We start from the raw sequence: 14,442 nt of genomic DNA, 5'->3' as shown, positions 1-14,442 counted from the left end.
AAAAAAAATCTATTCATCCAGTCCATGATATTTAGTCATTGTTGACATTGCAGTGGGATTGCAGGGTGTGTTGTTTCTTCTCTGGGCTGGAGGAGATGAGTATTAGAATGATCTATCAATTCTTCAAAAAGATGGTAAATAACACAGTATGTCCTCTCTTCTCATTTTAAACTCTATTGTTCCCTCTCATTTCTCTCTAGAACTGTTATCCAGCAGCTAACATCTAACACTTTACCACCCCTCTTAGTCATTTCTTCCTTTCTTTTCTTTTTTTTTCCTTATTTACTTTTGTTCCTTTTTTTCTTCCTTCACTTCTTCTTTGTAATTTCTTCATTCCATCTTTGAGTTTTTTATACTTTCCTTCCTTCCATTTCTATTTCTCTTTCTTTTCCTTTAGACTTCCTTCCTTTCTTGAGTTAAAATTTTTCCTTTTGTTGACTTTTCCTTTTATTTCTGTTCTCTCTTATTTTTTGTTTATTACTAATACAGACTAATTTAGAATTAAATATCCAATATCTACTTCTGGACTTCAGTGTGACAGCAGCAATTAAAGCACAAGCTAAACAATAATATCTGATATAATTGTTGTTCACTAAGTCAGTTATTTTTAGGAGTCTGGTGTGCACACTTATACTACCCATAGATGTATGTCATTTTCATTGTGTTGTTTTGATGAAGGACCGGAGGTCACCCAGCAAACCATGAGCATCTATGAAGTCAGCTGTGTTGTTAAGGCTACAGCTTGTGGCGTGTTAGCCTGTTCCGTGAAAGTCCTGTTCTCAATTCAACGCTATCTCTGCTTGGGATCAATCAGGTGGATAAATAAAACCTTCAAATTTAGGTGAAACATGACATAAATATACAATATTTAGCAATTTGTAACTGCACTTTTAGCAGACATCATAACCTTTGCCTGCAAGTGCCATCTCTCATTTACCTAAAGTTTAGCATTTCAATTTTTTTTTAATGCTCTTATAGTTTGTTCCACTCCTGTGTCAATCCCACAATCTCTAAACTCCCACAGGGGATGTATTGGAAAAGGTCACTTATGCTGCCCTTACTCTGCACCAGTGGACACAAATAGTAACAAACCTTTTCCTTTATGAAACCTGGAGCCTGTATTGCAATCTGAAACAGTGACCGCTCATTGCTACAGTGGAGCGTACAGCAGTCTTGGACCGCAACTGGCGATCACTCACTCTGTACCAAAGGAAGTCTTCAGCCATGCTGGAGGGAGACTGCATTGCTGGCACAGGGCCAGGATTCACTTAGCAGGCCCACAAATCAGCGTTTGTGTAAGTGTGTGTGTGTGTGTGTGTGTGTGTGTGTGTGTGTGTGTGTGTGTGCGTGTGTGTGTGTGTGTGTACCAGGTGAACAGGAGGCTGCTTTGATATAGAAAATCTGCAAAGAGTGACGGCTGTGTATGAAAATGGTCTTTGTTTGTAAGGATTTTTGTATAACTTCAACAATGCACTGCTGATGTCTGAGCTAAGTGCTCTCAGGTCTATGCCATCATATTCAATGCCAGTCAAAACTTTAGAATCATTGAGATTTCCAAATATTACTGAAAGAAGACTTTTATGCTCACCAAGGAGTTATTTATTTGATCAAAAATAGAGATATTGTGAAATATTTCAATTATTATTATGTATTTAAAGTAAATGTTTTCTATTTGAAAGTTTTTGTCGTTGTTGTTGTTGTGGTTTAATGTGATGTCATGTGATGGCTGTATTTTCCTCATCATTACTCACATGATCCTTCAGAAATCAATTCTAATATGCTGATTTACTGCAAATAAATAAATAAATACACTTATTATAATTGAAAACATGTTTTTTTTTTTTTTTTTTTTTTGTGTGTGTGTGTGGATACTGTCATAGTTTTTTTTTCCAGGATTCTTTGATAAAAATAAAGTTCATAAGATCAGTATTTCTTATGAACATTTTTAAACAATCTTTGTGATTTCAGACTTTTGACTGGCAGTGCTGTATGTATTCAGCTAAAACTAATATTTCATAATAAAACTCATTCACAGTTCATTAAACCTGCTATAAAAACAAAATCTCCAAAGTAGCAAAAATGCACTTATAAGAAGTAGTTTCTCCAAGCTTATCCCAATATATAAAGTTTTAGAGTATACATGACAGAACACACTAAGCGGAGCATCTGAGTACAGATTTCCCCTGATGTGAATAATGAGCAAAGAGACAGCGAGTGTTTAATGAGAGTGGTCTGCTCTCATAACACTATGTCTGCTGGCATGTGGAGATGTCATTTGTATTTTATGGAACCCAAACGTGAGTGTCTGCGAGTGGCTGATGGAGCTTTTGGCTCAGCGGGATCAGCTGAGGCCTCGTACTGAGTGGCTTTACTAAGCCGTCCTGGGGTGAGCATCTAAAGTCAATATCAAAAGAAGCTCGGACAGGAAAAAAACTGTTTTGAGATGTTATATGTACAAAAGAAAGTCATATTTTTGAGCCATAAATGGCATATAAGTGATCTTCATAACAACAAGGAGAATACAGTATATTGTTGAGAGCCCAAAAACTGGTGAAGTTCAACTAAGATAAAGTAGATTTTGCATTTGTATAATTATATAATATTTATATTTGTTAAATATGTAATTCACTGGATTATCCAGAACACACACAAACTGATGCAGAAACGCTAGTAGGGTAAATTCCACAAAACAAGTGAAACATTAAATGAAACATGAAAATGTAAAGAATAAGTAGGGAGAAAAAAAAAATGAATGTCTTAATTAATTAATGTCTTTGTTTTGAAGTATATGAGAGGAAATAGTTGCAGCATTTCTATTTCAAAATGTCAAGTTTAACTCAATGTGACTTGTCATTTCTGTAATTGTCTGTGAAATATATAAATCATGCTCTTAGTGATGCAGTTAAGAATTAGACCTACAATAACAACTTTGCAATTCAGATTCAAGGGCTGGTTTCTAACAGGCTGTTATTTTCATTTTCTTTACAAAATCATGAGAAGCATTAAAGTAGAACAAGACTTAGCTTTTACAACAATTTCTCAAAGAGCACTTTCAGATCCCAGCAGGAGAGCTCCACTTAAATGAGTGCTGGATTTCAGCCTGCAAGCTCTTCTCTCTCCATCGCAATGTCTTTAAATGCTCTTGCCTCAATTTATGCAGCCCGAAGCGCTATCTTCTCTTCCCTACGTAGGGACCATGCTTCTATTGCCATATTCCCTACGTGTTTGATTGGAAAACATGCATACAGAGTTGACATGTTCAGCTCTAGCACTTTTAAAACATGTTCTTTATTGGCATTGGTGGTTCAGAAAGAACCTTTGGCATTCAAATAACTTTTCCATTACAGAAAATATTCTTTCTAGTGGGGAAATTTGATTATTAAAATTAGTAAAATAGTATTTACACTAAGAAAAATAGTACTTTTAAGAATATTTATATATAAGAAGTGGTGAAATGCATTAAACACCATCTAGATAAAAAAAAAAAAAAAAAAAAAAACTAAAACAGACTGCTGCATTAAGAGAAATGAAAGGTAAAAGACGGAGGAATTAAATAAGAATGGCATGTGAGTGAGATCTTGGACCGGAGGGATTTGATTTACTGTACCTCTCAAATTCTGCTGTTAAACCTCCTAAATTCCTTGCGGAGGAAGAAAATCAATAAAGGTTTCTATATTTACTTTAATGATAAATGAAACTGATTCCAGTACCAAAGGTCAGCCCGAGGAAAGAGGCAGATTTGTGTCCGAGTCTTGAGATTGTAAATCAAAACGGTTATAATCCAAAATAGGATTAACAGTATTGTCCCATCTGGTATCCGTCACACGTTCTCTAGTCACAGAAGGCCGTCGAATACATGTATCGCAGAAATCAGACACGTTTAGAATGACACTCATGTGGCGAATGAGCTGGAAAGAGTAAACCTGCCATTATCTTTCAACCCACATCAAATAATTCCTCCAATGCTATTTTCCAGCACAGGGCCTTTGAAACAACCAATTACACGCACATTATCTGTCAACCAATTCATATTCAAGTGTCACAAATTGTTAATATGTGGCCTTATCTGTGGATATAATCTGTATGCAGTCTATAGGAGATCCTGTGAGCAAGGGTGGTTTCATTGATTTATTTATTTTTCATGTGTGAGTGCTGGAAGCCTGTGGGGAGACTGTGGACTCCCAGCACAATCTACACACGGCTGCTGAGAATGTTAAATAGCGCACCTTGAGAATCGTCTATGCCTGGAAAGACCCAGCAACCTTTGGTATTTCCACCAAAAAGCCAATCTTTCTTTTTTTAATTGTCCGTTGACTGCGTTTTCAGAGAGGAATTCGTGACTCCTTGAACCCCAGACAAGAGGAAATCTATTTTTAGCCCCGCACTGGCTGTTACTTCACAAGAATAAGCTGAGCTTACAGAGGGAGCTCTGCTGTACGTTCATTAGGAGAGAATGTAAAATCGTATAATCGTATGCTTCAGGCCCGTCTAATGAGTCTCTGCAGTTGTGTGAGTGTTTGGAGATAAAGTATCTTTTAATTCTGTTGAGGTTTTGAGGCGCTATCGCTCATCTTTTGTCAAAGAAACACCATTGCTTGGCTTTAATCTTTCCATTGTTCACTATATAAAACAATTAATTAAAATTAAATAAAAATAATATAATAATAAGTAAATATATATATATATATATATATATATATATATATATATATATATATATATATATATATATATATATATATATATATATATATATATATATATGTTTATGGAATATAAAACACAATGCAGTGCATCATTTAAAATACAATAAAAGAACTGTGGAAAATCAATATGGAATGCTTTCTTCATATTAACACAGTACATTTAACTGTATTTTTACAGCGTTGCTCACACGTGTCTTAATAATTGAATTGCTGTTTCAATGAATCTCTGTTTGTGGATGTATTTTATAATGTCAGAATGTTACAATTACACATATGTATGTATTTATTTGTTTGTTTGCTTGTTTTATGTCTTTTATGTGTTTTACTTGTTTTTTTTTTCAGTGTATCTAATTATCAATTTAGTAAGCATTATATATTTTGCATCTTTCTGTATATATATATATATATATATATATATATATATATATATATATATATATATATATATATATATATATATATATATATATATATATATATATAAACACAGTGGTACCAATCTGAATGAGTGAATATGAAGATGTCATTTTCCCTGCTACTGGAATTATGAGGTGAGCAAAGGTGAACCTCACAGTTATCTTGAAATCCTCAGTGACCATGACCCTTTACACATAGAGATATGAGTCTTCTCATCTTTCTTCACTTCCATAAATTGAAAGCTGGTCCTTTCTGCCAAACTCATCACACTGCTGTTGTGCACAGGGTCGAAACTCTTAGAAATGCAATCTCACCTTTAACCTCGCTCATGCTGATGGTTAAGTCACGCCGGCAAAGAAAAGTGCTGCCTGGGATAGTTTAAGTGAGAAAGAGATGACATGGACAGGTGATTCCCAATGACCCCAGAGAAAAGCTTCAGGGCAGAGGCAACTGCAGTCTGCACTCTCTCCTTCCGCTAAACTGCATGAGGAAACCCTTGGGGCCAGTTTTCTTCAGGTTCAATCACAGTCTTTGCAAAGTTTGATTTTCTTATCCAAAGTCATAAATTATGCAATGTTTTGTTGACTGGACTGAGCCTCCTGGTTAGTGTGTATATCACTGACACCTTATTCTCTGGTCAAGGATGGATGGGTCATTTAGCCATTTGATTCATTACATGACTGTGATTGGTTGTGCTCAAGCTTGCCCTCCAGTGCAGACTTCTGCAATCCCACATTGTTCACTCTTAAAATTAAAGGTTCTTTATTGGCATCTATGGTTCCATGAACAACCTTTAACATCCATGGAACCTTTTCATTGCACAAAAGGTTCTTCAAACAAAGGCTCGGATGGTTTTTGCAGCGATGTCATAGACAGTTTTCTTAGTGTGAAAAACTTTTTAATAATCTAAATAAACTGTTTTCCACTAAAATAATTTGGATTTCCTTAACTTTTTATACAAACAGGTTCCAGCTGGGTTATGTTGCATTTAATTAACATAATTCATTTCAGTAAACTAAAGTGTATTACGCAAGGATAAAAATATGCCATTTAGTTGAATAAGGTTAGCGTTCTTAATTTCAAGAGAGGTTCTTCAGATTCTTAAAATGTTCCTTTCTTTTCTACTTGTTTACTTTCTTTTTTAAGAGTGTCCAAAACCATAAATTCCCTACGTCAACAACCATCTGTGATTCAGAGATTAACAGATTTTAATTAACATAAGCAGGGTCGCTCTAATCAGTAAACATATTCACAAAGGTCAGCTTTATAACTGCAAAAGGATTTGGCAGAATTCTCTTCAACTCTTTTTCTTATCAACACACCAGCTAAAGAATCAATGTGTTCAATTTGCATCTAAATTCAAGGCTAATCAGCTAATTAATTTTGTCATTCATTTGGTTCAATAAAGTAGCCTAAGCTGTGCAGTCCGTCTCCACCACGGCTCAAAAGACCTCATATAGGAATAAAAGCTTCCATTTCCCAATTACCCCCATACGCTGGCTTTATTTGAGCAGGGTTTGGGTGTTAGGGTTGGAATCCTGTTATTGGCTGTGATTCATTTACTTGTGGATGAACTCCAACAGGACATCTACAGAGGACGGGAAGAGCACTGGTTTGCATCTGCTCAGGGCTGGTGGAGGGTCTTCCACTAACTCAATCTGGCCACAGTCTCAGCTGATCTCATCTTATTAGTGTCTCTGTCGTCTCAGCATTCACCATCAGAATCCAAGGGGGTGCAAACAAGAAGCTGGAGGAGAAGATGCTCACTAATTACATGAATTTTCACCTAATTCTATTTCAAATAGGATGTGGATATCACTTTATGAATATTACGTGGACTAGAAGCATAGTGGATACACTGAATATGATATAGTGGTTTGATATACATGGATATTATTAAGCTCTTTAAAATAAGTACAATATGTTTTTTTTTATTTTTTTTTATTTAAGTTAGTTACAGAAGTTTCTTCCCAAGTATTGACCAGTGAACTATTTTATCATCTCATATTATCCATAGCCATACTTCGAATAAGAATTTGGTATAAATTTGTAGCTGCTGTCCATCTTTTTTTCTGCCTCTTATTCACAGTATCTTTATTTGCTGTAAATTAGAAATACATTACATTTACATTTAATCATTTAGCAGACGCTTTTATCCAAAGCGACTTACAAATGAGAACAATAGAAGCAGTCAGGTCAACAAGAGAACAACAACAGAATACAAGTGCCAGGACAAGTCTCAGTTAGTCTAGTATAGAACGCATAGCCAGGTTTTTTTTTTTTTTTTTTTTTTTTTTTTATAAAATAAAAAATAAAGACAAAGTCTGGCAGTGTGTCTAAACCTTCTAACATTGTATTTGCGATGGCTTTTTTGTTTGATAGCTGTGGTCTGTTTCTCATGCTTCATGCAGTGGGACATCTTTTCTTCTTTCTCCTTACATTCATGAATTCCAGCCTCCTGGACTCTTTCTCTCGCTTCGTGTAGTAATGGGAATCAGCCCTGAATAAAAGGAAATGAAAGCACAAGGTGGACCTTTAATGTCTGTTTGTCTATAATAGAATAGATCTGATGTTTCTACTCATCTTTTTATGCATCATAGTCAGATTTGAAGTTGATGATCCACCATAAAAATAAACCATTTGTTTCTCTTGTGCTAATCACTACCTTCAAGATCCAAAATCCTTATTTTTGTCCGCCAATCTGCTAAACAAATTGAGAAGGTTTATCAACTGATATACCAACACCCCTACATCTATATATACTAATATGAAATTATATTTTTGCATTTAATTATAAATAAAGGTTTGTGTGTGTGTGTGTGTGTGTGTGTGTGTGTGTGTGTGTGTGCACGCGTGTGTGTATTAAAACACGTTTCATTAAATAAAAATTAAAAATATAAAATAAATACATATTTAATGTATTTACATTATAATAATAAAAATGTTAATTATTATTTATAATGTTATTTTTATAAAATAATGAACAAAAAATAAATACTACTGCAATAACACTATTTCATTCTAAAATTAGATCATTTATCTATAAATGTAATAATTAAAGTAACAACAAAACAAAATAACAAACTAAAAGTTATCTGAAAATAATATTAATATTATTATTATTATTATTATTAATATTATCATTATATTTTTAAAGGTAAACTCGGTGACTTGTTGGTGTTGTGGGGACTAAGAAAAGGTCTAAGGTTATATTATACAGCATTATATTGTTATGATATAAATCTGTGACTGTGTATTTATTTTAAAATATTTAAACCATGTGTTATGATGCATATTATTCACACAGCAAAATCTAATTGTGCAACATTCAAATTCCTCTCCCCTAAATGAAGTATACTGATACATAAAATGATATGAAATGTAGTTAATTTTATATTAGATAAAATATGCTGGATGCAAATGTGCGGTGACCCAGGGCCTGCTCTATTAAAATGAATGGGAATGGGCTTTGCTGATCCATAAACAAACATGGGTGATTTGGATCAATAAGCCATGTGGCCACTGAGGCCTTGATCTTCTGTCCATAAATCTCAGAAAGCCACATGTTCATTAAATTATAAAAGATCTATGAGCCATGCAATTCTGAAGCCGAAAGATCCCAGTAGTGCCTAAAAATAGACTTCTGCGGGATTCTGGGTCCGTATTGTTTCTTCAGAAGCCTTTTAACTTTGTCTCCATCCTAGAGGTCACCAAAGACATGTGTTCTCCTTCCCTCAGTGCATATGTGTCTCTTTTCATTTTCTTGTCAGAATAATGCTCACACTTCTCTGAAAGATGTCACGGAGAGAGGTGTGTGTGTGTGTGCTGGAGGAGACAGGAAGTCTTCGCCGTGGCACGACTGGATGCTGACAGTGTGCACACAACTCACAATTAGCATTGTGAAGCCGCTCGTGGCATGGAAGGAAAAGGCATCTAAACTAAAATAGATGCCTGGGACTTTTTAAAAAATCATTCCCATTGCACTTAGGAAAGATTATAATTTCATGCGTGGAAAGAGTCTTCTCCTCAACCTCAACACAGAAATGTACACTCACAAGTAATCTTGCATGTCTTTTTAGACAGAAAGAAGGCTGGAGTCAGTGTTTAGTGCTACAGTGTGGCACATTGTATTCCAAACCAATCGGTTTTAAAAAGCTCTTTCCACCCGGATGGGTTTTTGGGACCTGCGATATAAATATCAACCATCTGTGTGACCATCTGCATTCAGATGCTGCATCAAGTGCAAAGGCCAAACACCCAACACCCTCATATCGCTTTTTCCATTTTGAGCAACATTTTCATTTTCTGTGTCGCTGCTTTTGCTTGAGGCAGGATAACACAAGATATGTTGGTTTTGTAGGAGCCCTTGAGATGTTCATTTGTGTTTTGGAGTTGTTCTGAATTAGGACTTCATTAATGTTGATGTGCTCCATCTATGTGTCTAGTAATAACGCAATTCATCTGCAATCACTTTGCTTTGAAAAAAAAAAATAATAATAATAATTAATAATTCAATTCAATTCAATTGTTTGTATAGCACTTTTTAAGATATAGATCATTGCAAAGCAACTTTAATTTTTAAAGAACAATATTTAGTAGTAGCTTATCAGTGGTGACTGTCAGTTTATGTGCACATGACAGGAATTTTCAGAAAAATTAATAAGAGACGTTTACAAACAGACAATGAACACTATTAAAAGCAATTATTATATGATGCAATCACACTTGTAGCAATATTTGTTAGTTCTGTATGTTGTTTCAGGGTTGGCATCATCTGGGGTCCTCTGAGGGGTCAGCATCATCTCTTCTCAGGTGTTCTGGATCCAGACTGGAGCTTGTGTAAATACTAGTTACATCCCATGGAAAAAAAACTGAAACAAATAGAGACATCATTAGCATAGCTGATGTTCCAACAAAGTAAAATTAATTAATTTAACCCAAGCTAAAGAATAAGAATACGCATTTGATCAGATACAACTTCAGTCACAATTTAAGAGATGCATTATTCGAATGCTTAGCAAAAGATAAATGTTTTTAATCTAGATTTAATCAGAGAGAGTGTGTCTGAACCCTGAACATAATCAGGAAGGTTATTCCAGAGTCTGGGAGCCAATAATAACACAAAATACAGTAATACGTAAAAAAAAAAAAAAAAAAAAAAAAAAAAAAAAAAATCCTGAAAACACAGTCTAAATACATATTTGAATTTGACAGTCACAGATTCAAGTCAGCAGCTAATTACATGTTAAAAAATATGGCAAATATTTCAAGTTAAAAGTACTTATTTTAGTAGTGTTTACCTGGCACAGAAACACTGAGATTCTCAGTTAGGAGAGATTACGACTGTAGTGAAAAAAAAAATAGAACACAATCCAATTTCTAAATCTGAAATCTGAAAACGTGGTAAATAGAAGCATTTCACTGGGAGTTCATTTTATAATTTATTTTATATTTATTTCCTTTACATGAACTGTACAAACAAACTGTTTCACTAAAATACACTGACTTCAGAGTGATAAACATAAGAGTGGAGAGCAACAACCAACAGATAAAACAACTATGTGTGATTTCATATGTGAATGTGGGTGCATATATCTGTGGGTCAGATGAGGAAGTTCAGGCCTTTTGCAGTACTGGAAAGATGTTTTCTTTGGCCAGTGATTCTTTGTGTGCCTTGAGACATGCACCCCGCTGCCTCCTCCTCTCCGTCGGCTTGTTTGCCTTTTCTCAGCCTGTTCTTCCTCAAACTCTCCACATCAATCCTCATAGAAACAGAATAAATAAATCACCGGCCCAAACTGCCTTAAAGGGGACATGGTAGTGTGGAAAGCTAGTTGAATACAGATCAAAGCTGGATCTATTTAAAGTTCGTTTTTTATTTAATGTGCTTCATACACTATATCTGATTATTACATCAAATTTTATTACAAAATAATATGAAATTATGACATAGTATTATAAAAATACTTCTGTGGAGAGATTTGCATCACACTTTTAATAATGCTTTTACCAAATGCTTTTGCAATAATAGGTGTCGGACTTAAGGTAAAATGTGTAATGTTTTAGTTGTTAAAATACTTTCTATTGTAGCTTAAAATGCACAGATGAAAAGTAAGCCATTTGTGGGCTGATTTCCTTGAAAAGCGTTTGGTTGATCCCAGTCATTAGTGTGAAAATGTGTACTGTAAATAAATGTATGTGCTTAATGAGTACTTGATTACTTAATGACTTATTTAATTGCTTTTCTATTTTCAGCCTCCTCCTGATTTTGAAATGTAGGTGCTAACTGTGTTGATCATGGAGATTTCCCTTATGATGATGTTACATATTTTAATGAGGACCATATAGAATCCACCGCAATCATTCTATCTTTCAAATAATCATTAATAATTTGGTCATAATTAACAACATTTGACCTTTTTATAGTAGTAGAACGTCTCAGGTTACGAATGTAACCATGGTTCCCTGAGTAGGGAACGAGACACTGCGTCATCTAGGGGGCGCTATGGGGTACACCTCGTCGTGACCCGTGTCTGAAGCATACATTGAAAAAACTATCGTCACTATCGGTGTGACTATAAACAGACATGGGGAGAACATGTCATTCACTTCTTCACCTCAAGCTTGTGTCCAAAGCATGACAGGGAGCTAGAGGACGCAGTGTCTGATTCCCTACTCAGGGAACCATGGGTTACATTCGTAACCTGAGATGTTCCCTTTCAAGGGAACTGCGAACTGCATCCTGGGATGTTTATACGGCTTTCTGTGACAGTACCCCTTACGGCCAAAGGCCTAAGCTACATACCCAAGTCTTGCCTGTCACACAGGGGCTACCGCTAGCTTAAGCATAAGCTTGCTGAAAGAGCTGTCTCAACAGGTCTCTAGTGGCAACACCCTGTTTAGACAGGTATCCGAGGATACATAGGTGGAATGGCACCCAAGATGAACGAAGCTTTTACCAACTCAAGAAAGGGCAGGAAGCAACCGCATGAAGCCCTCACCATATGGGGTTTTAGAAAGAACGCAGAATACTAGCATGCAAACTTACCACAGTATGGATTTCAGAAAGTGCGCAAAGACTTCACGTGCACACTTACCATAGCATGGATTTTCAAATACTGTTCTAAGGAGGGGCTCTCGTGGCACTCTGATAGAGCAGCTCATAGATGGAATGTTGCATCTCAAAACAGTATGATTGAGAGTCATCAACTCAATCTATGGAAACAATACTGAAGAGCTCTGGGGAAAAAACAGAGAACTAAGTTTCATATGAGAGGAGAACTCCGAGCTCAGAGTAATGCACTCATAGGCGACCCTTTTTGGGAAAAAGGGGAGCGCTGCTAAACTACCACGTGAATCACCTACATAGCCCCTCATGTTGAGGTAAGCAGTGCTTGAGGTGTACAAATACATACACACTGGCTGAATGGACCTGAATGCAGCCTCGTCTGGCTCACCTTAACAAATGATGCAAAGATTGCGTGTTTATAGTCGAACCGGTAGTGACGTCAGAGGCTGTAGCCGGCCAACAAGTTGATGTTTTTTCAATGGATTTTTCAGACACGGTTCACGACGAGGTGTTCCCCATAGCGCCCCCTAGAGGACACAGTTCGAAGTTCCCTTGAAAGGGAAACTGTGTCATCTCAACAATAAGTTTTGACCTGAAACCTAAAAACTATACTGTGTGTGTGTGTGTGTGTGTGTGTGTAGTACAATATATTAAAATTGTATATAATACATTCTGCATAACCTGTAAAAATATTTATTTACTGTTGTTCATTTGGTAGACTTTCAGAACACATTATTTACTTATTGTATAATATTTGATATAGTTTGAAAAAGTAAAAAAAAAAAAACTGTAAAATGCTGTACGAGAATGTGAATATATGATTATATAGAGCCATTTAACGGTAATTTTCATCATCTTTATAATAATAATTGTTATTTATTTATGTATTTATAATCATCATTGTTATTAAGCACATTTATAATGCAGGACATTTCATGCTAAATAAATATCTCCATGCATGTGGATCCATTTCTACATAACAGTATGATATCTCCTACTGAAATGAGATGGGAAATAAGCTTTGTTCTGATTCTATTAAATATGCGCACCCTTTTCACTGTAATTTTCCTGAGTCGCCGTCTTCTCATTGTTATTATTAGACTCTTTATAACAGGCTCTTTTTTAAATCAAACAATTCTCAAGATCCATTTCTACAAGTATACGATATGGGATAAATCAGCAAAATTACTCACACGGGACATATTGTAAAAAAAAAAAAAATAGACGTGACTTGCAGTAAAAATGCATACAAAAAAAAAAAAAAAAAAAAAAAAAAAAAAAACCTCTCTAGTGGCTTTTTGCATCCACTTCAGTCTCCATCCAGACAGTGCGAGCGCTTCAGACTCTAGAGGTCTCCATCCATCCTTCAGCATCCACACACGCGCTGTGCATTCCTCTGCATCGGTCACAGACTCAGAGAGAGAGAGAGAGAGAGAGAGAGAGAGAGAGAGAGAGAGAGAGAGAGAGAGAGAGAGAGGGAGGGAGGGATGGAGGGAGAGGACACCGCGCAACGGCAACCTGAGACGCGCGTCCTCCGTCAGAGCGAACGGGAACTTTGATGGTTTGACGGTGAAACCTATGGAAACGTGGAGATGATGTTCCAGTCCTTTATGATGGATTCGTCTTTCAGCGTGTCCAGATATGTTGTCCTTGTGCTCGTCTCCTAATAGACTGCTGATCCATTTTTCTTCTCAAATAGCTTTTGTGATTGAACACTTGAGTCCGCGTGAAGAACGGTGAAGGAAACGGGGCGCATTGTTTGAATTTTCATTATCATAAAGGACTTCCAGTTCATACAGGATTCGTGATGTCTGCAGCATACCGCTCCTTGTTCCTTTGTAAGTAAACCGAGCTATTCATTCCTTTACAGTGTGGCGTGATGTTTCATTTTTGTACATCTTAGTTGCTCGTCTCTCTCTAGTATATATTGTTCACCTTCAGCCATGCCACATAAGTTTTGGCATGTTTGAGCAATAGATCATCTTTTCAATACAAAGACATGCATTTAACAAATGTAACCTAAGCCTGGTCAGAAGTATAGTTCATAAGACCCCCACCCAGTTGAGTAAATCGAATCCAGATGGTTTTGGTTTTCTGGTTTTGTATGGGCTCTGATGAGTTACACCCTTCAGACAGACAACTCTTGAAAATAAAGGTCCCAGTTAGAAAATAAATAAATAAATAAATAAATGTTTTAACAGTCTAATGCCACCTTTTCAAGCCCAACTGAGAACTTTTTTATTCACCAGT

The 14,442-nt window shown here is 35.8% G+C and overlaps 1 protein-coding gene across 1 annotated transcript in view; it reads left to right on the top strand.

The window, feature by feature from the left end:
• The first annotated feature begins 13,669 nt into the window (after positions 1-13,669).
• Positions 13,670-14,442, top strand: part of LOC127934531 (CXADR-like membrane protein) — an 84,119-nt gene continuing 83,346 nt past the window's right edge. The window contains exon 1 of the mRNA XM_052531981.1: positions 13,670-14,030. Coding sequence (XP_052387941.1) covers positions 14,000-14,030 — 31 coding nt within the window. The 5' untranslated portion in view covers positions 13,670-13,999. The remainder of the gene's footprint in view (positions 14,031-14,442) is intronic.

Source organism: Carassius gibelio, chromosome A18 (genome assembly GCF_023724105.1).
Source record: "Carassius gibelio isolate Cgi1373 ecotype wild population from Czech Republic chromosome A18, carGib1.2-hapl.c, whole genome shotgun sequence".
NCBI lineage: Eukaryota > Metazoa > Chordata > Actinopteri > Cypriniformes > Cyprinidae > Carassius > Carassius gibelio.
The sequence above is the reverse complement of the archived record's forward strand: the minus strand, read 5'-3'. Positions and strand labels throughout refer to the sequence as shown.